Source organism: Myxocyprinus asiaticus, chromosome 16 (assembly GCF_019703515.2).
Source record: "Myxocyprinus asiaticus isolate MX2 ecotype Aquarium Trade chromosome 16, UBuf_Myxa_2, whole genome shotgun sequence".
NCBI lineage: Eukaryota > Metazoa > Chordata > Actinopteri > Cypriniformes > Catostomidae > Myxocyprinus > Myxocyprinus asiaticus.
In genome coordinates this window covers 14,266,133-14,289,872 of record NC_059359.1, presented here as the reverse complement: position 1 = coordinate 14,289,872, position 23,740 = coordinate 14,266,133, and the positions used below count along the sequence as shown (strand labels likewise).

At 37.1% G+C, this 23,740-nt stretch overlaps 1 protein-coding gene across 1 annotated transcript; it reads left to right on the top strand.

The window, feature by feature from the left end:
- The first annotated feature begins 1,725 nt into the window (after window positions 1-1,725).
- Window positions 1,726-21,714, top strand: LOC127454010 (CDC42 small effector protein 1-like). The gene is made up of 5 exons (XM_051720913.1): window positions 1,726-1,844; window positions 5,010-5,321; window positions 9,565-9,669; window positions 19,001-19,079; window positions 19,170-21,714. Exons 2-4 carry the CDS (start codon window positions 5,259-5,261, stop codon window positions 19,067-19,069), a joined length of 237 nt encoding a protein of 78 aa, XP_051576873.1. The 5' UTR covers window positions 1,726-1,844; window positions 5,010-5,258; the 3' UTR covers window positions 19,070-19,079; window positions 19,170-21,714.
- The last annotated feature ends 2,026 nt before the right edge of the window (window positions 21,715-23,740 follow it).

The following is a 23,740-nucleotide window of genomic DNA, read 5'->3' as shown; positions in this document are numbered from 1 at the left end:
ATGGTGGCCAGAACTTTGAAGGTCCAAAAAGCATATAAAGGTAGCATAAATGTAATCCAATGGTGATATGATAGGTTTGGGTGAGAAACAAATCAATATTTAAATCCTTTTTTTACTATAAATTCTCCTCCCTGCCCAGTAGGTGGCGATATGCACGAAGAATGTGAATCACCAAAACCAATAGAAGAAGAATGTGGAAGTGAAAGTGAAAGTGAAGATTTATTGGAAAAAGGACTTAAATTTGATCTGTTTCTCACCCACACCTATCGTATCGCTTCTGAAGATATGAAGATTTAACTATTGGAGTCATATAGATTACTTTTATGCTGCCTTTATGTGCTTTTTGGACCTTCAAAGTTCTGGCCCACCATATTTTCTAAAAATCTTTGTTTGTGTTCAGCAGAAGAAAGAAAGTAATACATGTCTGGGATGGCATGTGGCTGAGTAAATGATGAGAGAATTTTCATTTTTGAGTTTTAAGTCATCGTCAGTTCTTTTGAGCACTGGACATACATAGTCCAAGTGGAAGTCTAATTTTAAAGTTCAGCAATAGAAGGGAGAAATTTAAATGGAAAATCACAGAGTAATATCAAGTTGGAGGAAATTAACATGCATACCGGTCCTGTCCATTATTATCAAATAATCTGATTTACTCCAGCTTTTGCTATTTTTCTTATGAACACAGCAACTAGTAAAATGCATAATGTGGTTTTATAGAGCAGTATATTACATATATTGTATAATACTGTATACAGCACAAAAGTAAAAATGCCCTCATGTACTATGTTTTCATTTACATTTATTCATTTGGCAGACTCTTTTATCCAAAGCGACTTGCACAAGAGGAATACATTATAAGCAAATCATCTTAAGGAGACAGTGGTACGAAAAGTGCCATATTACAAAGTTTCACTAGCATCAGAATAGTAGTATTCAAGACAGATTAAAGTGCAACAAGAATTTTTTTTTTTTTTTTTTTTTTTTTTTTTTTGTTACTGGTTAAGTGCTCATGGAAAAGATGTGTTTTTAGTCGTTTTTTGAAGATAGAAAGTGAGTCAGCTTCACGGATGGAGTTGGGAAGGTCATTCCACCAATGTGGTACGATGAAACCGAAAGTCCGGGAAAGTGTTTTGGTGCCTCTTTGTGTTGGTACAACAAGGCGCCGTTCCTTAGCCGACCACAGACTTCAGATGGGAACGCTCTGCAGAATGATTTTAGGTATGCTGGAGCAGATCCAGTGACTGTTCCAGCGAGGACATTTTTTTAGGTTACAAACTGGTAATTACAAGGGTATTATGCTATAAATGTGTTTATGAGGACATTTCATGACCTTTACGTCCCGCTTAAAAAACATATTAAACGATGTTTTATTGAAAATGTAAAAATGTTTTTTGTGAGGGTTAGGTTTAGGGGAAGGGTTAAGGTTAGGGGATTTTGTACTGTATAAAAATCATTATGTCTATGGAGAGTTCTCGTAATAATAGCTGCACCAACCGTGTATGTACACACACACACACACTGTATGGGTGAATATATATATATATATATATATATATATATATATATATATATGGTTAAATGTGTATGTATAATGTTACTAATGCCTTGGAAATGTAAAGCTTAAGTTACTCTTCTAGTTAAATCTTGAATTTAAATATAGCCCGTTGGTGGCGCTGGTGATCTCTGGTTTGGAGAGATTGTAGTATTTCCTCATATTAAGGGGGGAAATTTCAACCACACCTCGGTGATTTGGGAAACAGCAAGTCATTTACACTCTCAGCTCTCTCCATAAAAGAGACGATTCATTCCTCTCTTTCAGCCCGGGACTCTATTTTACATTGAAGGTAACGTATTTTTGTGTATATTTATATAAGAAAAGGAAACTTTTCCGAGTCTCGGTTAAACTTTATCAATTCATTTGAGTCGCTAACATGGCTGGTATCGAGCGAGTTTTTTTTTTTTTTTTGCTAAACTTTTAGCTATTGTTCAATTTGAATAAAATACACTGCCAGTAAAGAAATGTGAGACAAGCGAGATTAGCCGAAAGACTCCCTGACAACATCATCGATGTACTGGTCTTCATGTTTAAACAAGTCGATGGGAGGGAAAAAATCATTTCAAATACTTATATTAACTTTCACACACTTGTGTTTTATCATTAAAACTTACTCCGAGCTGTTGGGGTTTACTGCTTACAGCTGAGGTGTTTTGTTTGTGAAGTTTATAAACTGTATTTTTACTGGTTAGGGTTAGGGAAATATGACTAATATGATGGGATATAACATGCTATGTGTCTATTGCTTCATCATTACGTTGATTTTTCATGGATTACATGCATTACTGTCTTGGCTGTAACAGTTATATTAGTGAATTCTTGTAAACTCCCAATATTGTGTAAAAAGACTTAGATAAGCTGCCTGTTATGTTCAAAATGCTAAGTAGACCGTTCACTACGTTGACATTTATACTTGTCTTTTCTTTTCTTTCACAAAAATTACCATGTTTTTTTTTTTTTTTTTTTTTTTTTTGGACATGGCGCCATGACAATACCATGTCATGAAGCCATTTGGTGTACTATGTAAATATCATGGTACATGACTATGGTAATCTTTAAGAAGGGTTGGGAGAGTTACTTTTTAAATGTATTCCACTACAGATTACAGAACACATGCTGTAAAATGTAATTTGTAACATATTTCTGTTAGATTACTCAAGGTCAGTAACGTATTCTAAATACTTTGGATTACTTCTTCAGCACTGGTAGATTTTTTCACTTGTTTTGACTATAAAAACTCTGCCAGTACAGTAAGACAAAATAAACATGTTAAAAATACATTCTCTGAATATCTTATGCAGTGTTGATTCTAAAACAAGATAAATCAAACTGATCTTGTTTTAATGATTTTTTTTAAAAATATTTTTACAGGAAAAAAATAAAAAAATTATTAACAAGAATAAGATTTTGCCCTAATATCAAAGGTCTTACTAGAAAAAAATTAATTATAATCCAACGTGAAATTTCTTGATAAAAAAATTATGATCGTGCCTGGTAATGTGCATGTAAAATGGCTAGAAATAGCATTTTAGCTTAGCGTAAAGCTGACAATTTACGCAAGGTTTATTTCTATTTCTTCTGCTCCAAACTTACTTCTCTGTCTGCTCGTATGAAGGTAACACATCATAAGAAAGTGTTTCGCCGCTGTTCAAACGCACTTTGTATCGCATCATTTATATGTATAAATGTTTTCCATCTGAAAGGACTAAATATTAAATGAAACAAATGACAATAAAATGCAAAGTAATCTCTTCAATAATCAAAATACTTTTTGAATGTAACTGTATTCTGATTACCAATGATTTAAATTGGAACTGTAGTGGAATAAAGTTTACTTATATTTGGTATTTTAAATACGTAATCCCGTTACTTGTATTCCGTTACTCCCCAGCCCTGTCTATAAGGACCATGGTATTACCATCTGATAACATAACAGTACCATGGTACTGCAAAACTTTCTTTGCTTCATTTAAAGAGGCCCTACTATGCATTTTGGGATTTTACCTTTCCTTTAGTGTGTAATATAGCTGTTTTTGCATGTAAAAGGTCAACAAAGTTACAAATTACAAAGTCCACACCAAAGGGAGTTACTCTCTCCCACAGAAAACACTGCTTCTGAACTGCCTGAAGCGCCTGGTTTGCAGTCCTGCCATTACTTCCGTGTCATAGCTATGTCACTATGTAAGACATTTGCATAATTTCCACCTAAGGGCTACTTTGGCCCACCCTCAAACAAAGGTAGTTTTAGCCGAGGCCAGGATGAGTTGGGTAGTGTTGTTGCCATGTCGAGAAGACACTGTTTTCTTCACTGCGAAAGCAAAACCCCTTTGTATCGACTTCCAAAGGCAGACGAATTGAAGAATCAGTGGTTAAAATTAATTTTTACCACTACTCCTCAGCAGTACAACCAAAAAAATGAGATTGTCGATCTCAAGAGTCTTTATCAGTGGTAAAGTGAGGAGGTTTACTTATAATTACAAGCTGTAATGTTACGGCCGCTATCCACGGTAGTCCACGGCTAACTTGCTCACTAACTCTCTAATACCCCCGGTAATAAGCCTGTGGAGTAAGCCTCTGTTCTCCGTTCATAACTCTGGCGACAAAAGTTTGGCTACACCCATTCCAGTAAAAGATTAGTAACTTAGATGTACTTCGTGTCTTTTACTTGAAGCTTTGTTGGTTCACAATAATCAACAGTGTACTTGGTCCCGAGTTACACTACTGTTGTTACCGTGATGTAGAGAAATTACACAGTTATAACATCACATCTGAAATGTAAGAGAGCTACAAAATAAAAATGTAGCACTGTGAAAGGTTCTGCTCAAGTCGTGCTTGCGAAGGTGGTTCGAGTAGATCAGCTTGTTCTTCCAAACTTTCATTATCGGACTCATGCTCAAACTGGTACGGCAAAACCAACGGCATTGTTACCGTAGATACAATAGTGTTTACAGCTGCTCGGGAAGCCTCAGGAGCTGAAACTCGGTTATGGTAAGAGGGGTTACGTTTCCGACACACACTCTAAGCGGTTGACCAATCACAACAGACTGGGCCAGCTGACCAATCAGAGCAGTCTGGGCTGTTTGGAAAGGGGGGCTTTAAAGAGACAGGAGCTAAAACAGAGCATTTCAGACAGAGGGTGAAAAGAGGTGCTGCAGCAATGTACAGTATGTGAAAAATTATGTTTTTTGAACATTAAAGCATGTAAACGTATTCTAGTAGACCCCCATAATAAAATTATGAACCTGTAAATGAGCATAATATGGGCTCTTTAAATATTAATTTTTTCCCTGACTGTACATGATGACAGTTTCTCATTTAAAAAATCAAGGATTTGTTTAGTTGTAGTCTGTGTCAGTTTTTGTTTTGTATATTGGAAAATGAATGTATGCATGTACGACAGATTCATGTATGCTTCACTAAAATCTATCTTTCTCTTTTATATTTTATTCGACAGATTCTAATGAAACAGCAGAGCCTCACATAAACAACACAATCAACTGGATAATAATATAGCTGTTGGAATAAGGGGACTTGTATATAATTACGACAAAGACACAAACAAGGAATCTGTTAGTGATCAGGACAGAGGTTTTTGGATGAGCCAAGGCTTATATCACTAAGTACTGAGGATTAGATTCTCTCTCCATCTCGTCTCTAAACGGCCTACAGGGTGGCGAGAGAGAGCGGGGATTCGAACCGGTGCATGCCGGAGATGAGTGCATTCTGGCATAAGATCGGCTGCTGTGTGGTAGCCAAACCTCCTCCGGTAAGTGTCTCATTTGGATCAGTATTTTCCAACTTTTTTTATGTCTTATGTACAGGTTCAAGGTTATTTCCATTTTGTACACTACGTTTAGTAAAGCAAAATCAGAATAGTCCAAGTACCCCCGGAACCTGCTTAATTACACATACCCATGTTGGGAATCAATGTTCTAGATTTGTCTGATAGAGTTATAGTTTATTTAGTTCTTAGTGAGACAATACAAACAAAACATTTGAATGTAAACTGTTTTTGCACAGCAATGGTTGGCTTGTGAGAATTAGCATGTATCACGGGTACTGGGCTCCCTTTTGGTCAATATCTGGACTAATTTCATCAATTACCCCATGGCTCAGTCATTTGGCCCTTATGGGAGTTTAGTGTGCGCTAATCACGTGAAGAGTGACTCACGCTGGTTCGGCAGTTTAAGACAGAAAAGAAACCTTTCAGCTGATGTGAATGTGACCCAGATATCCTAAGGAGTTTGTCAGGAGGGCAGATGTGTTTTGGGAGCAAAGCCAGACGTGAAACACAGATGTACAAAGAATGATCTGTCATAGGAAGCTCCACGGGTAAATGTGTAGAGTTAGTGGTAGCCTTGGACTCCAGGACTTTGTGTGTCAGTAAGCTAATGAATCTCATTTGAAAATGTATCATATTCAATCATAAAGGGTTGGTTCACCCAAAAATGAATCTGTCAAAATAACTCATCCACATGTTGCTGCAAACCCCTAAGACTTACTTGAAGTCTTCAAAATGTTCAGCAAAATGTTGACACTGCTCATTTTCGTACGATGAAAGCATATAGTGACCAAAGTCCACAGTCCTCCAAGCTACAAAAAGGACCGAAAATGCCATAAAAGAACTCTATATGAATTGTTCCAACCCCTTTGAAGCAATACGATAGCAGACCAAAATTTAAGTTGTTATTCGCCAAGAAATTATTCCTTCTGCTATAGCTCTTAAATATTTTTCGTGCTAGTGCAAATTTAATTTAGGTGCCACACCAGGTTTGACCTCAAAGACATCAAAAGTCATTGACCACGTTTACATGCACTTAAAAAATGAAACAGTTTATTCCAGGGTTTTTGCAGTAAGTGGTGTTCTGAAACATTATGTAAACAAGAACGCAAATTTCCTTACGCTGTTTAAGGGATTAAGAGAAAGCGGTTTAACACACCCAGGTTTCTCACAGAGATCATGGCTTAATGTGGCCATGTAAACACATAAGCGCCATTTTAACAGATTTTTGAGGAGCGTGCGTGTACGTGAACAGACCGGATAACAAGGGTCATAGGATGGAGCCTGACAACAAGTCAACAAAGAGAAAGAATTCAACATTTCTGGGAGTACAGAAAAGCATATACACTATAAACTATACCCATTTATACACACCAATATAAAATATAGACTGTCCCTCACGCTTGCATACAGTATATGCACCCGTATATTGGGGGGAATCCCGGAGTTTTACGTAAGCGGAAAACCCCAGTATTGTAATGTAATTCCACTGCAGGTCGATAGAAATTTAAGGTTACAAACAAAGCAACAACTCGTAAAGTCTTCCTCGGATACCATGTTTGTTATTTACACAAGCGTCATGGGGAAATGACGTTGCTGTGTAGAAAGCTGATTACTGACCAAGCCACATGTATTAGGGAGTAAAGCATACTCCGCTTATACAGTGCATGTAAACCAGAACGCTACTTTTTCGCAATACGCCGATTTCTCACAATAAGCCGCTTACTGATGTCCATGTAAACGTAGTCACTGCTGCTTGCATGCATTTCAGTCGACTGGGACACTGAATGTTAATCAAAGATGAATTATGAAAAGTGAAAAGTTATTGTATTGCTTCAGAACACTTGGAATAAAGCACATGAGTCATATTGACTACTATTTATGGAAATTTTTGGTCCTTTTTTGATGATGGCATCATCTAGACACTGTCTGCTTTGATTTTGTATAGAAGAGCAAGCTTAGGCATTCTGCTAAACTTCTGTGTTCTATGGAAGAAAGAAAATCATACAGGTTTGGAACAACATCAAGGTGAATAAATGGTGACATAAATGTCATTTTTAAATGTAACTACTTTTGTCCTGCATGTAGAAACAATCATGTAACAATCATGTTTATATTTCTAAAATTGCTTGCATATTTGAAAAATTATGTGGCTCTTTGTGAGCAGGTTTGTTTTTATCTGGATTGTGGTTTTGAGCCAATGATGACTGACCCAGGTTTACCATGGGCTCCTGTAACAATGACAGGGAGTTCTGAAGGGAAGCTGGCTCCTCTGAGCTGGGAGGGCTCATTCTTTTCCTCCCTCCTTCCTCTTTTTTATTTTTAGGTTCTTGTTTGTTCTCTTGTTGGGTTGGGGGAGAGGCCAGACAGCAGTGGGCATCTGTAGTAACAAATGTTGCTTCCCAGCACATGAGCCATTTTAGATAAAAATGATTAGGGTTTAGATTAACTGTTGCTTTACATCAGAGAAGGTGATAAGGACTCAAGCATGTGCTGTCATTTTACTGTGACATGGGCCATTGAATATACAAAGATTCCGAAAATAAACACCTTTGTGGTATGTTTGGAGTTACGTAATATACTCATTTTTCATTTAGAAGGTGTAGATGTAGCTTTAGGATGAAAGATCTCAGTATAGAGAATTACTTAGTGTAAAGGTATATAATTGTTGAGACTAATGCAGTGCATTGCATGTTATGCTGTTATTATGCTAAATGTGCTTCATTCACTGTTTGCAGACAAGTAATGGCAAGTATGCCAACTCCCTTACTAAGGCAACATGATCTCATCAAAAATATTCTGGTTGTTTATTTAGGTACTGTTTAGATTTATTTATATAATCTTTCAGTAACTCTACCACATAGTCAAGGTCTGGGAAATATGGGAGTTCGGGGAAATGTGGATCACACTCTTGGGAATTTCACATCTTCAAGGTGACATTGAGTGTGCCAAGATGGATAGATGCTTTCATTAATACTATGAGGGAAAATTAGTGCAATAGCAGCCAGGTGCATAGATCATCATATGCATAAAACAGCAATACAAAACCAAAATTAACAATGGATATAAAGAATTGTTCACACACAGAATAGTAGTGCTTTAAAAGCCCAAAGTATTCTTCGGTTTTGACGCAATTCTTCGTGTCTGAGTACAGTCAAACGCTTGCCTTTCAAAGTATACTTCATTTGACTGTCCGCGCATACACAGGCCGTTAACGCATGCATGCTATGACTGCTATGAGATACTGGACTATTTATCTTGAAGAGTTTAGACTCAACAAAACGTCTTTAAATTCCTTCAGACTCGAGTTATACAAATGCAGGTATCTCCTGACCTCCTCACACATGCGCTCGTGACATGCACATCCACTGTTGTTGTTTCCACATTTGTCTCCTGATATTAAGCGGCTATTTTCTAGCACTTCTTTGTGACAGCAATGGCTCAATTGTGAGTGTTGCCACCTTGTGGACACACTAAATAGTGCAGATTATTCCAGGTGCATACTGCGCGTTCAGAGTACATGCTGTTAGAAAAATCGGACCCACTTTATGTTAGGTGGCCTTAACTAATCTGTACTTAACCATTTGATACAATGTACTTATTATGTACATACATGTAGTTGCATTGTAATTACATTTAAAGTACTTGCATTTAATTACATTTGTAGTTACACTGTTAACTTTACCTCTAAACCCAAACTAACGCTTACCCCAAAACCTAACTCTAACCCATTATTCTAACCCTAACCCTACCCTTACTCCTAAACCAACCCGTACCTCAACCTCAGTAGCAACAAATGTGGGAATGTTGCAGAACAACATGTAGTTACACAATAAATTCATAGTCTTGTATGTATTAAATATTTGTACATAGTAGTTAAGGCCACCTAATATAAAGTGTGACCGAAGCATCTCCTACATTAACATCCATTAAAAAAAACAACCTTTTGTCTCCTCGTCAGTGTACCGCCCATAGAATGTCTATGGGACCGCGCATGATGCATTGCTATGCTAACCTTGAATGCCTAGCATTCACGTCTGACCGATGTATACTTTGGGCTTAAAGCTACTAAGTCTGTGAACTAGATTTAGGATTGGCTGAAAGTTAGCAGTGTCATACTTATGTTTTCAACTCATGGGGGTGTATATAATGCTGTTTACCATTTTTCCCATCCAGTGCATTGGGTCTTTATGCTGTACCCTCATTAATATAAGCTTAATCTTCACAGAAAAAGAAATGGAGGAGAATTGACCGTAGCATGATCGGAGAACCCACAAACTTCGTCCATCTGACACACATAGGCTCAGGTGAAATGGCAGATGGCATGCAGCCGGTAAGATATATTTCAGTGTTTTAGTACAGTGAAGGTTGTAGTCTTGACTGTACGTTTGTCTCAAACAGGGCTACTGTTACTGGAATTTACAAGAACAACTGACACCAACTACTAAATCTTTTTAAAATCCCCATTGATGATCCCCATCAAAATCCCCAATTCTTTCTCCCTTTCCCTTTCACTTTTACACGGTCACACGACCACTGCACCTGACAGTCGTTTAAACATTTCCTGTTGTCTCTGGTGTAACTGCCTATATCATGTATGTGGGAGTTCTGCTAATGAATGGTCTCTCTGTGCTGCCAAGCCCTTGGGCTCTAGACATTCAGTGTTAATACACTTCACAGTTTCATGTAAAGCATTTTCATCATAATGAATTAAAGTTACATGATCTATAGATGTTTTTTATGTTAGTCTTAGTTCATAACTATGTATTCAGTTTATATTATTCTTAATATTACCAACTAGAAATCTAAATCTTAAGCCTGTACACACATGCAGCAACTTTATCGCTTGATGTTGCTAATCTGTACTGTGAAGTCACTAGTGGGCGTTTCTACTGCTGTTGCTCTAACATTATTGGTGGACTGCACATCTTGCCATGTCTTTTGAAAACATGATCACAGATGAGGCATTTTGCTCTTAAAACTAAGATTTCATTCTAATTTAACAAGGAATCTGTTTTCTTGTCCCTAAAAATGCACATTCTGCAGGAAGAGTGTTTTTATATGAACTGCAGCAGTGCTCACTGCATCATAACATTAATAAGACAAACGAACTATCAATGTACAAATCAAACTCACTCAGACTGCCGACAATTTCTTTTCCACACATTTTATTATATCCATGTATGTGGTCACAGACGAATCATATAGAACAGTGAAATTGCTCACAGAAACATTAACAACTTTTCGGTCTTGCCTGCACTCGACTCCATTATCTCAAAAGAGACGGGTGACGTGAGCTCCACTGACACAGTCTTCACTCCTACTGGTTGTCCTCATTTGCATCAAGTTAAACTTTTCTCAACTTTGTCATGTCGCTGGCCATGCCCACATCTAGTCGCCAGAGGTCGGCTGCATCCGAAAACATAGAGAGCTGACTTGCTCCTTGCTGCCTAATCAGTTAATGGCTTAACTGACAGCTGTTTTGAATTAGTGGAACTCTTAAGGAAACTGGTCTCTGAACAGTTTGAAAAGCTCCTTATTTTCATCTTGCCTCTATATACAACCTCCGAAGGCAGCATTTTCCTGGTTTCGGATGCAGCCGTCACTGTCGCTCGTGTCGCCGGAAGTCTCCAGTTCTCATTGACAATGAATGAGAACTTTGTTGTTGCGTGTGTGTACGGGGCATTATTCACACAAATGAACATGTTGAACTACAATCTTTTTTTCTGTTTAAGTTTTATTTATTTTGTATTTCATTATACAGTATTAAACTGTTTATAAAGTTATTATTAGTAAAAATAGTATAAACTGTTTTGCTGTTTATACTTTTTTATTATTATTAGAGCCCGACCGATATGGGATTTTTGAGACCGATACTGATACCGATTTCAGAGGGGGATATGGTGGCCAATATAGTTAATTTTTGAGCTGGAATGAAAACAGATGTTTTCTATGTGGATTGTTCACCGATTTTGCACCGATATGACTATGCAAAGGTACTCAGAAGGCTGCTTTCTTAAACAGATATTTTTATCAAAGAATATTTGACATTATTATTATACATTGTCAACAAATTCTAGAAATGAACTGAGAAAATAAAGAATAAATAAAAATACAATAAATAGCTAAATAAACATCAGTACTGTTTAGTATAAGTCAATTGCTGACCATTAAAGAATAAATACAAATAAAATGAATAGCTAAATATACATCAGTACTGTATGTTTAGTATCAGTCAAATGCTTACCATTCAAATAAAGAATAAATAAAAATAAAAATAAATAGCTAAATAAACATCAGTATTACTGTTTAGTATCAGTCAAATGCTGACTATTTTAATACTGCCAGTCATTTAGAGGCAGGTTGCAAAACAAGAAGCATTTACACCTGCCGAATCAAGAGATAAACAGCGGCAGCGGTGTTATACCGTATTCTGCTATACAAGTTCAGGGGAATCTTTCAACAGTGGAAAACAGACTTTTAAATATTACATTTTATAAATGCAATGACTGGAATTGTTTGGTTGAAGGGGGTACCAAACTGTGAATCCTGAACAAAACAGTTTGGTGAATACATGTTTACTCATTAGCTTCCACTCAGCTGACAAGCTATGAAAGTAGCTAGGTGATTAGCTAGTTAGTTATAAGCTCGATGTCACGGAGAGTAAAAGACGTTGTTTATTTACTTTCCAGCATTGTGTCTCACCAACTAGGTAACAATGTAGCGTGAAATCAGCACTTAACAGACACAATCCACCACCAAACTGTTGTCTGCTGAGCTGCAGTAGATGCTCTGCTTACTTTTCAATCTGCTACATTACTGACTGCACTGACAAACCAACTCTGCATAGTGATGGGTCGTTCATGAACGATTCGTTCATTTTGAACAAATCTTTTATGTAACTCAGAAGAACGAGTAGTCTCAGAGAGTGATTATTTCATTTTGTGCATGTGCATTGCTCAACCTCCGTTCGTTTGTTTCGTGAAAACCGCATAGGCGCTGTACAGGAAACAGAAATGATTAGTTCACCTTTCAACTCTTTTGGTCCGAGTCGTTCGTTCTTTTGTCACGTGACAGCCGTATACGCTATGCATTGCTCACACAGGAAACAGAAATGACTAGTTCACCTCTCGAGTCTTCTGGTCTGAGTTGTTCGTTCTTTTGTCATGTGACAGCCGTATACGCTATGCACATACGGCTGTTACATGACAAAAGAACGAACGACTCGGACAAGAAGATTCCAGAGGTGAACTAATCATTTCTGTTTCTCATAATTTTCCTTAGCTGCATTATCAATTTTTCCTCATTGGGACTTTAATCAAAGTTTGTGTAAGTAGACGTGTTGGGGGGAGATTTAGCTATTGAAAATTTAACATTTTAATTTAATTCTGCTCAAATGAACAAAATGACTTGAATAAAGATTCGTTCATTTTGCTGAACAAGACTCAAAGATTCAAGTCAGTAAAATTATCTGATCTTCCCATCCCTAACTCCGCTCCGCTTAACACCGCCCCGTCTGCAGAACCACTGTCAGTTCAGAGTCAGCTCTGTAAACAATGGAGTCGGAGCACGCTCTGCTGGACAAACTACATTATGACACCAATTCTAAAGCATTGTTTTCTGCATTATATGTTCTGATATCTGCACATATGGAAAGTGAACGATCGTGAAATAGACTTTGAGCCTCTTTGTGATGGGACCACCAGGCATTGCTCGTTCATAGACTGCAGAGAGCGAGTTGGAGCATTCACCTGAAGAAGTGAACTGAAGAGGGTGCGGTTCCATTGGCTGTCCTGAAAGCCAGAGTCAAAACCATGCAGCTACAGGTAGCCAGTGGAGTGAAATCAAGAGTGGGGTGACTTGAGCCCTTTTTGGCTGATTGAAGGCCAGATGCGCTGCTGCATTCTGGACCATCTGCAGTGGCTTAATTGTGTTAGCTGGAAGGCCAGCCAACAGAGCATTGCAGTAGTCCAGTCTTGAAATGACCAGAGCTTGGACCAGGAGCTGTGTAGCATATTCAGACAGGAAAGGTCTGATTATCCTGATGTTGTAAAGCGCAAATCTGCAAGACTGGGCGGTTGATGAGATGTGTGCAATGAAGTTAAGCTGGCCATCTACCACCACTCCCAGGTTCCGGGCTGTTCTAGTTGGTGTTAGTGTAGTTGAATCAAGATGAAAAGTGAGGTTGTGGTCAACAGATGGGTTGGCTGGGATCACAAGGAATTCTGTCTTGGCAAGGTTGAACTTAAGGTGTCGTTCCTTCATCCATGTCGAAATGTCTGAGAGGCAGGCAGAGATACGAGCTGAGACAGTAGGGTCATCAGGCTGGAGTTTTAGACAAACTCTTGAGTTTGTGTGATACTACTTTTACTATTTCTGCCATACATATGACAGAAGCAGTTAGGGTTAGGGTTGGTATGCCATTCCGAAGAGTAGGATGGGTTGGGATTACCACATAAAGTAACTGGAGACTGGAACTGCATGCATTTGTTTGGACATATAATTTGAACAAGAATGAAATTAGTTTTGCAGGACAAAAGCCTAATTATATAAGTCACCTTTAGAATATCTGAAGGCAAGTTAGAACAGGAGTAGGATAGAACAGGAGGGAAACTTTGTCAATTGCAGATGGAAATTAGGTAGTAGCTAAATCTGGTGCAAAGCATCTCTTCTCTTGTGAGATTAATGTTTTTTGTGCATGGTCCCTGACAAATAAATGAATAAAATAAATAAATAAATAATTTGTCCATAACTCATGGAAGTTTTAAAACCCTTCATTCTAAATTGTACTTGCTTTTATGAAAGTTTACTATTGTTCTATTATTGTTTAACAGTGGCATTTGTAATGATAAAACCTTAACCACAATTAAGACTATGGATGGCTCCTCATTACTGTGGTTAGGTTAATGTAGATACAGTGGTGTGTAAAAGTATTTGCCCCTATCCTGATTTCTTCTGTTTTTGAGTATATCGCATACCATATTATAAAAACAAAAAAAAACAAAGGCATTCTGAGTAATCACAAAATACAGTTATTACATGTTATTTATTTAAGCAAAAAGTTATCCAATACCAGCTGGGCCTGTGTGATAAAATATTTGCCCCCTTAGTTACTAAATCCCCAAATCTATGAAACTGCATTCATAATGGGGTTCAGCTGGACTAGACACACCCAGGCCTGATTACTGCCAGCCCTGTTCAATCAAATCAACACCTAAATAGAACTTTTTCAGCAGCATGAAGTTGGCTAAAAGGTCTCACCCAGTAGCACACTATGTAAAGGATGAAAGAAATTCCAGAAATTATGAGGAAAAAGGTGATTGAAATACAGCAGTCTGGGAAGGGTTACAAAGCTTTTTCAAAGGCTCTGGGACTCCAAAGAACCACAGTGAGAGCCATTTTCTCCAAACGGATAAAACTTGGCACAGTAGTGAACCTTCCCAGAAATGGCCGACCTTTCAAAATTCCACCAAGAGCACAGCGTCGACTCATCCAGGAAGTCACAAAAAAGCCAAGGACAACATCCAAGGAACTGCAGGCCTCTCTCGTATCAATAAAGGTCACTGTTAATGACTCCACTATCAGAAAGACACTGGCCAAAAATGGCATCCATGGAAGAGTGGCAAGGCGAAAATCACTGCAAATGCAGAACATTAAGGCTTGTCTGAATTTTGCCAAAACACACCTTGATGATGCTCAAACCAGTTAGGAGAATGTTCTATGGACTGATGAGTCGAAAGTGGAACTGTTGGAAGACGGTGTCCCGTTACATATTGCGTAAATCAAACACAGAATTCCACAAAAAGAACATCATACCTACGGTCAAGCATGGTGGTGGTAGTGTGATGCTGTGGGGATGCTTTGGTGCTTCAGGGCCAGGGCGACTTGCAACAATTGAGGGAAACATGAATTCTGCTCTCTACCAGAAAATCCTAAAGGAGAACGTCCAATCATCAGTCCGTGAGTTGAAGCTCAAGCGCAACTGGATGATGCAGCAAGATAATGATCCAAAGCATAGGGGTAAGTCCACCTCTGAATGGCTCAAAAGAAGCTAAATTAAAGTTTTTGAGTGGCCTAGTCAAAGTCCTGACTTGAACCCGATTGAGATGTTGTGGCAGGACCTTAAACTAGGCAGTTCATGTTTGAAAACCCTCCAATGTGGCTGAACTAAAGCAGTTTTGCAAAGAAGAGTGGGCCAAAATTCCACCACAGCATTGTGAAAGACTGATCTTTAGTTATCAGAAGCGTTTTGGTTGCAGTTGCTGCTGCTAATGGTGGCACAACAAGCTATTAAGTTTAAGGGGGCAGTTCGTTTTTCACATGGGTGATAAAAGTGTTGGATAACTTATATATATATATATGTGTATATATATATATATATAGAGAGAGAGAGAGAGAGAGAGATAGATAGATAGATAGATATTTGAAAACTGTGTTTTGTGTTCACTTAGATTGCCTTTGTTTTATGTTATATCTCGTTTGAAGATCTAAAACAATTTAGTATGAAAAATACACAAATAGAAGAAATCAGGAAGGGGCAAATACTTTTTCACATCACTGTAGTCTTTCTATAAAATAAACTATTATGAAAAAAAACTAATAGCATAAAGACAACCTTTAACTGAAACTTTCACAGTTGTTATAAAAATAAAGTCTTAATAGATTTGCCATAATATTTTTAATATGAATATAACTGCAGTAAAAAAAAACATTTTAGTAAGGATGATGTGTATTTGAAAAAAATAATAATGTGTATTTGTCTCTCCTCTTTACCTCATTAGTGTTGTTTATAATGTCGGGGCTGTCTAGCCATTTGAGAGATTTTACTATCCATTAAGCACTTTAAAGTAGAACATTCTCTTTAGAATTCAAATGGGTCACATAAGTTTTGTGATCTCCACCACGATATCGTGAAGTTCGACTGGCTCGGGTAAGTTCTGCTTTGCGCTGTCCCAGAGCTCTTGCACTGTCTCTCGAGCACGCTCGTGTGTTCGCTGCAGTGGTCGCTTGAAACCACATTTCATTCACCTCCCACGGATGGGTGTGTTAAATAGAGCGGCCCTAGTCACCTGACATTCACAGTATTTTTAAAACCCTGAAAACAACACCCTCCAAAGTGGTGAGTAAGAGTGACGGAGTTACCCTGTGAAACCATTTGACGCTGAGCGATGCATTGATGCCCTGATGCGAATCATGCAGCTTTGTGATTGCTGTAGCAAAGTAGATTATTATTTACATCTAATCTAAATCATGAACCTGCTGTTTTGCTTCTTAAATGAACTAAATGTGCTGAATGTCTAGAACATGTTAATGAAGTGAGACTTGTGTAATGTGTTAATTGTGTGCTCATTGGGCTGTTGAGTTGTCAAAAATAAAATAATTTGGAGTTACCTAATCCTGCAGCTCAAGAGAGTGGGACTGAATACCTGGGCTGATGAAAAGCAGACTGCAACTTGCTCAGAGGAATGTTGGCAAGTGGCCCGTCAGAGAGAATAGAGCTCTTTAAATGAGGAACTGTTCGTCAAGGTATTTGCAGTGGTCATTGAAAGCCAGAAAGGGTTTGACTTCACTTAAATTATTGACTTTTAAGTGGCCACGGCGATAAATTGTTTCAGGAGACATTTTCAAAATGTATTGAGTGAAAACAATACAAATTTCTTAAATGGTGTTTAATGGTGGCTTTAGTAGTTTTATCAAAGTCTGGACTTGTTTACAATACAGATAGCTGAAACTTCCAGCGATAAGCAGTATTGGTTATTATCAGCCTTTCATGTCCATGTGATGTGCCGAGCATTTAAAACAGGTGATTGACCCGCTAGATTTTCACTTGTGGTTCTTTTTGTGTTGTGCTGGGAAATTATGTATTGAATAGCCAGTGAGAAAGGGCTTCCTCCTCATTCTGCTGTGTGATTTAGTGTTGCTGCAAAATATGATGTAACAATGGGTGTGTCACAATGACGAGCTCTGTGTGTGCAACAGGCTTGTTCATCCATGACAGATGTAGTTTTTCAGCTCCAATTCTTATAATGTATGTGAATAGCACTACTTTTTTTATTCCTGTCATGTTTATGCACAATACAGCATTAATAAAAGGAAAAATGGTGATGATAATAATAATAATAATAATAATAATAATAATAATAGACCAGAATCAGACTATCTGCATTGGCCAACAACGGTACCTGTTAGGCCTGTTTTGAGCAAATATTGTGTAAAAGGAATTTCATTTCATTTATTTTGTGTGCTCATAAAAATTATATTACTATAATGTATAATATATAATATGGTTGTTTCTTCTAAAACTTTGGACACTTTTAGCGCTGTTATTTCAGTAAAGTCTTGTTGTAAAGTCTTTGTCTGCTAACAATGTCAAACATTGTATGTACTTGCATCACAGGAGATTTATGTCATTTTCTCTGAAAATCATGAAAATTCCCACCATAGTGCCATCTCAAAATCTGTATTGTGTTCAATAGAATTCTGTGGTGATAATGATGGTGATGGAAATTACATATTTAATGTTTTTAAACGTCTGCTTCTTTTTTCTCTCTAAGGCTAATGTCATAGTTAACATTTAATGTATCATAAGTACACACAAATAAAAAATAGTTTTGCATAATTTGGGCAAAATTACAGCTTGATTGGAAATCAAGCCCAATAAAACCACTCTGCTCAAAAGAAAGGTTTCTTTGTTGTCTTTAAACATCACTGTCTCATATTATGCTCTTCATTGACACTTTTGTTAACTTGGTAAACATGTACATTAACTTTTTTTATGTTTACAATTGTTTGGTGTGGTAGAAATGACATCACTGTGGGAAAGTCGTTATTTATTATTATTATTATTATTATTATTATTTTTAATGATAGAAATTATTTTTAAATGATAAATATTTCAATGGTTTGTTTATTTGACTCTTTGTTTAGATTAGCACAGTTTTAAACATGTAGTTTTTTTTTTATATATATAATGGATTTTCATAGTTTATTTTTGAAAGTCTAGGAAAAGGCTAAAGCCTAAAATATATACATAAAAGTCATTTGAAAAATAGCAAAAATAAATTATGTAGGTATGGTAAAAACGTTTCCAATTCTGTTTTAATTATATACATATATATATATATATATAAAAGAAAAAAAGTTTAAATCCATACAATGCAAGTGAATGGTGACCAGACCTTTCAAGCTCCAAAAATCACATAAAGACAGCATAAAAGTAATGCATACGACTTCAGTGGTTTAATCCATATCTACAGAAGTGATATGATAGGTGTGGGTGAGAAACAGATCAATATTTAAGTCACATTCTGAAACTGAAAGGGAAAGCAGTGATTTTTAGTAAAAAAAATCTTTATGTGATTTTTGGAGCTTCAAATTTCTGGTCACCATTCACTTGCATTATAAGGACCTACAGAGATGAAATATTCTTCTAAAAATGTTCATTTGTGTTTAGCAGAAGAAAAAGTCATACACATCTGGAATGGCATGAAAGTGAGTAAATGATGAGAGAATTTTCATTTTTGGGCGAACTATCCCTTTAACTAATAGTTATGGTTTTGTTAAAGTTAGTGGCAGGCACCTCTGTTTATGGACATAAGATGTAGTGTTTGTAATTATGCACCTTTTCCATGGCAGTAACCTGCTTATGTCCCTTTCTTTTGCAGTCTGGCCCGATCCAGGAGCAAATGCGATCCAAAGTGCCACATGCGAATGGACGAAACAGCTTGTTATAGCCTCTTTACTGTGAGTATGACCACACACACGCCTTCCTCATTCTTTTAATTCTATCTCACAGTCAGTCAGTTTGATCACAGACCATCATCTGTTCCCCAGGCTTTATTGATTTTACCCCAAGATCCTCAGCAGAACTGGTCCAGCTAGCAGCACTTTACCAGAATGGAAGACAGATACTGGCTTTACATCAACAGAACATGTTTCTGTGGCTTCCAACATGGATGTCACCTCTGCAGGGTTTTTTATGTTATGGATCCTCTTTTCAGAGGAAACATTTGCCCCCCCCAAAGACTTATTTAGTAGATTTGGACCAGAATGTATGAGAATGCGTGGAAAAAAGTGTGTGTGTGTAATGTGCATTTGACTGTGTTTAGACACTGGCAGTGCTTGTTGTAGAAGAGGAAAGGCTCTTATCACGGTAAAACAGGGGACTATTTGACTGCCTTCCTACATGTATAACTGGCATGTTTGTCATAGTCTGTCATTGATATGGGTGTGCGCAAATGTGTGTTTGCTTTTCTTTTGTAATGGAAATAAATTTTCACCTATAGCATTACAGTGTCTCTAACTGCTTGCCATTAACAGTTGCACAAAAAAAGTTGTTGTTTAGCATATGATCCAATTCCTCTCCAGTATGTGTATAGTAGATATACACCGATCAGCCACAACATTAAAACCACCTGCCTAATCTATTGTGTAGGTCCTCCTCGTGCCACCAAAACGGCGCCAACCTGCATCTCAGAATAGCATTCTGAGATTATATTCTTCTCACCACATTTGTACAGAGCGGTTATCTGAGTTACCGTAGACTTTGTCAGTTCGAACCAGTCTGGCCAGTCGGAGTAAATTCTAGAAAAATCCCAGGAGATCAGCAGTTACAGAAATACTCAAACCAGTTCCTCTGGTACCAAAAATCATGCCACGGTCCAAATCAGTGAGATCAAATTTTTTCCCCATTCTGATGGTTGATGTGAACATTAACTGAAACTCCCGACCTGTATCTGAATGGTTTTATGCACTGCACTGCTGCCACACGATTGGCTGATTAGATAATGGCATGGATGATTGTTGGTGCCAGGTGGGCTGGTTTGAGTATTTCTGTAACTGCTGATCTCCTGGGATTTTCACACACAACAATCTCTAGAATTTACTCAGAATGGTGCCAAAAAACAAAAAACATCCAGTGAGCGGCAGTTCTGTGGACAGAAACGCCTTGTTGATGAGAGAGGTCAATGTCAGTTTGAACCAGTCTGGCCATTCTCCAGAGTCTACGGTAACTCAGATAACCGCTCTGTACAATTGTGGTGAGAAGAATACCATCTCAGGGTTTGCGCTGTTTTGGTGGCACGAGGGGGGCCTACACAATATTAGGCAGGTGTTTATATATATATATATATATATATATAGTATAAAATTATTGTGCCATTATAGTTCATCCAAAAATGAAAATTCTGTTATGATTAACACCCTCATTCCAAGTGTAATTTCAAGTCTGTACAACTTTCTTTATTCTGTGGAGGATAAATGTGAGGTACTGACAGCCTCACTTTCATTGTATGGAAAAAAGATGCAATGAATGTGAATGGTGTCTGAGGCTTTCAGTCCCTAACATGAAAAAAACATGAGGATGAGTACATGACAGAATTTTCATTTTTGGGTGAACTATCCCTTAGAGATTTTTTTCTTTTTCTTTTTAGTTCTTAATGCCAGCACGTCTGATAATTGCATTAACAAACGCAGCAGGATGGCTTTTTTAGCGGTAAAGATTAACCCTCAAGTATTAGAAAAAGGGTTTGTTCTTGAACTTCACCTCCAGTAGCTATTAACTGTTTATCCAAGTTGAGACTTTGAACACCGGATATAAAGTCACTGCCCTTTGCCATTTAAACATCACATTTTGTCTCACTTTCACACGTCGAGCTCCACCTCAGACTAGCATGAACACATGCTCTGTTTCCAGTAATCACACAGCACCATTGTGCACACAGACTTGCATACCTCGTATACTTTACTCTGTACTTTAAGTTTGTGTTGGGCTGAATTCTGCATGTTGACAAACAGATGTTTGCTTGTAATTGTGATGTTTTATTTTTAAGATCCCAAACTGTTATTTACTTGTTTTTTGTAATTTGTTAGGATATATCATATATTTTGGTATAAAAAAACATGCATAGTGAACACTTAAGAACACTGTCAGTTTTGGTTTAGAAATTCAATGTTTTACTGTATTTTTAGTAAGGAGTTGCCCAGCGTTGCTGTAGAATCACTTTTCATTTTTGGTAGACAGTGTAGAGAAAACAAAGAAGATTTCATCTCAGCCAGAGACCTCAATATCTCAGTTAACTTGATTATAAATGTTGCCAACAGATTTTTGCACCTTGGCTTTGTTTGTATGTGATTGTTTACTCATCTTTAAGTATCTGTCATTTCACTTTTTAAAGCCAAAATATTTTAGAGCAAAGCACTCACTCTGCCCCCTTTTTATTTTTTCTTTTATATATTTTGTTTTAATGAATTTTGTTTTAGTTAATTAGTCCAGCTCTTGATTTTGTGATCAAATATAATGACGTTGTGTTGTTTGTATCTTGTAATTTTTAACTTTTTGTTGTGCTTTGATTTGTAACAATACAGTTGCACAAAGAAAGGTCTGTTGGTTTTTATTAAGACACTTTAGTGATATGGTCTGGTGAAAAAGGAAAAAAGTTTTTCTTTAATTGCCATGATTTACACCAGCCTGGCTGTCCAAAGAATTACTTGAGGGGGATTGACATGTTTATATTAGCCGATCTTTTAAAAGAAAGTTCTGGTTATATCGACAGCAGTTGTAGCACAGTGTTGATTAACCTAGAAAATTATTTCGACTAATTTTGAAAAGCAAAAATCGCAGTAACAGTGATGCACTTACAATGGAAGTGAATGGGGCATACAAATAATATTTTAGTGACAAAATATCTGTCCTACATAGGTAATTTTAATGTGATAAAATCGTTGACAATGTTTATTTGGGTTATGTTGTCATGGCAATGAAGTTGTAATATTAACTTAAATACTAAATCATGTGAATACATATGTTTACAAGAGATAGTTTACATAAAAATGAAAATTCTCTCATCATTTACTCCCTCTCATGCCATCCTAGATGTGTATGACTTACTTCTGCTGAACACAAAGATTTTAAAAGAATATTTCAGCTCTGTAGATCAATACAATGCAAGTGAATGGTGACCAAAACTTTCAAGCTCCAAAAATCACATAAAGGCAGCATAAAAGTAATCCATACGACTCCAGTAGTTAAATCTATGTCTTTAGAAGCGATATGATAGGTGTGGGTGAGAAACAGATCAATATGTACTTTTTACTATAAATCTCCACCTTCACTTTCACATTCTAAAAATAAAAGAGGAGATTTAGAGTAAAAAAAGATTTAATTATGGATCTTTTTCTCACCCAAAGCGATTGCAGCACTTCAGAAGACATAGATTAAACCACTAGAGTCATATGTATTACTGTTATGCTGCCTTTATTTGATTTTTGGAGCTTGAAAGTTCTGGCCACCATTCACTTGCATTGTATGGACCTACAGAGCTGAAATATTGTTCTAAAAATCTTCATTTGTGTTCAGCAGATGGCATGAGGGTGAGTAAATGATGAGAATTTTCATTTTTGGGTGAAATATCCCTTTAAGTTTATGTGGCTATACAATATCCGTAGTCCCTGCTCAGTCAAGACACCAATTTGTATGACTTTACTAATTCGCCATAGGTTCCCTCTGGAATTTCCGATGAGTTTTTATAATGGCGGGTTTCGATTTTGAGTGAAACATGGTTTACATTACTTTAAGACACTTTCAGGTTTTGTTCTACAACATAAATTGCATATTATTTACATTGGGTCTTGACCTGCCCTTCACAAGTCAAGTTTAAAATATTGGGTGAAGATATCAAAGCTCAAATCCAAAAGCAAATTGTAACATGTTTACATTGTGACATTCATTAGCAGAGCCATAGCAAGGAATTCTGGGCCCCTTACCTGTTAAATTAATACAGTTTCAAATTTGTTGTGGGGCCCTTGAATCGTTATCATCTGCTACCCAAACAGTGCATGGAACACTGCCTAAAACGGTTGCGCAAGAAACCAACAAAAACAATGGACCTTGGGTGTAAAGACTATTTTGTTACCGCACACCGGTACAGACCAAACGTTGCTTTAATTTCCTTCCTCTTAACAATGGCATGAAACACTGCAAAACAGACTGTCAATGTAATGAATGTGGCCATTTCTAATAACACGAGGAGCTATTTATTACAAACAGTTTTGTTATATTTTTTTTTCTTATAATACTAAACATATAGAAAGAATATAGGCCAATCTACTGGAAATATGGTAGTTATTCGCATAACAGCTTTCTGTTTTATGAATATTATTTAACCCAAACCTGGTGCAGAAAGAGTTACATCAGCAGTGTTATTAACCCTCCATAGCTAAGTCACGATTCCTGTTTATGACTTGAATGCATGAAGAAAGAAATTTCACCTCTCAGCTACCTCAATTACTCACCAAAGCTGGTTTCCTGAAAGGCACAAAATGTTCTTGATGGTTAAAAAAAAATTTCCCCTCCCCTTATTTGTTCTACGGAAATATGGTAAGCAGCAATAGTCGATCACAGCAAG

Coding starts and splice junctions, on each gene's coding strand:
- LOC127454010 (XM_051720913.1), top strand. CDS start 5,259: ATGCCGGAGATGAGTGCATTCTGGCATAAGATCGGCTGCTGTGTGGTA. Junction 5,322..9,564: donor TGGTAGCCAAACCTCCTCCG/GTAAGTGTCTCA, acceptor TAATCTTCACAG/AAAAAGAAATGGAGGAGAAT. Junction 9,670..19,000: donor TGGCAGATGGCATGCAGCCG/GTAAGATATATT, acceptor TTTCTTTTGCAG/TCTGGCCCGATCCAGGAGCA.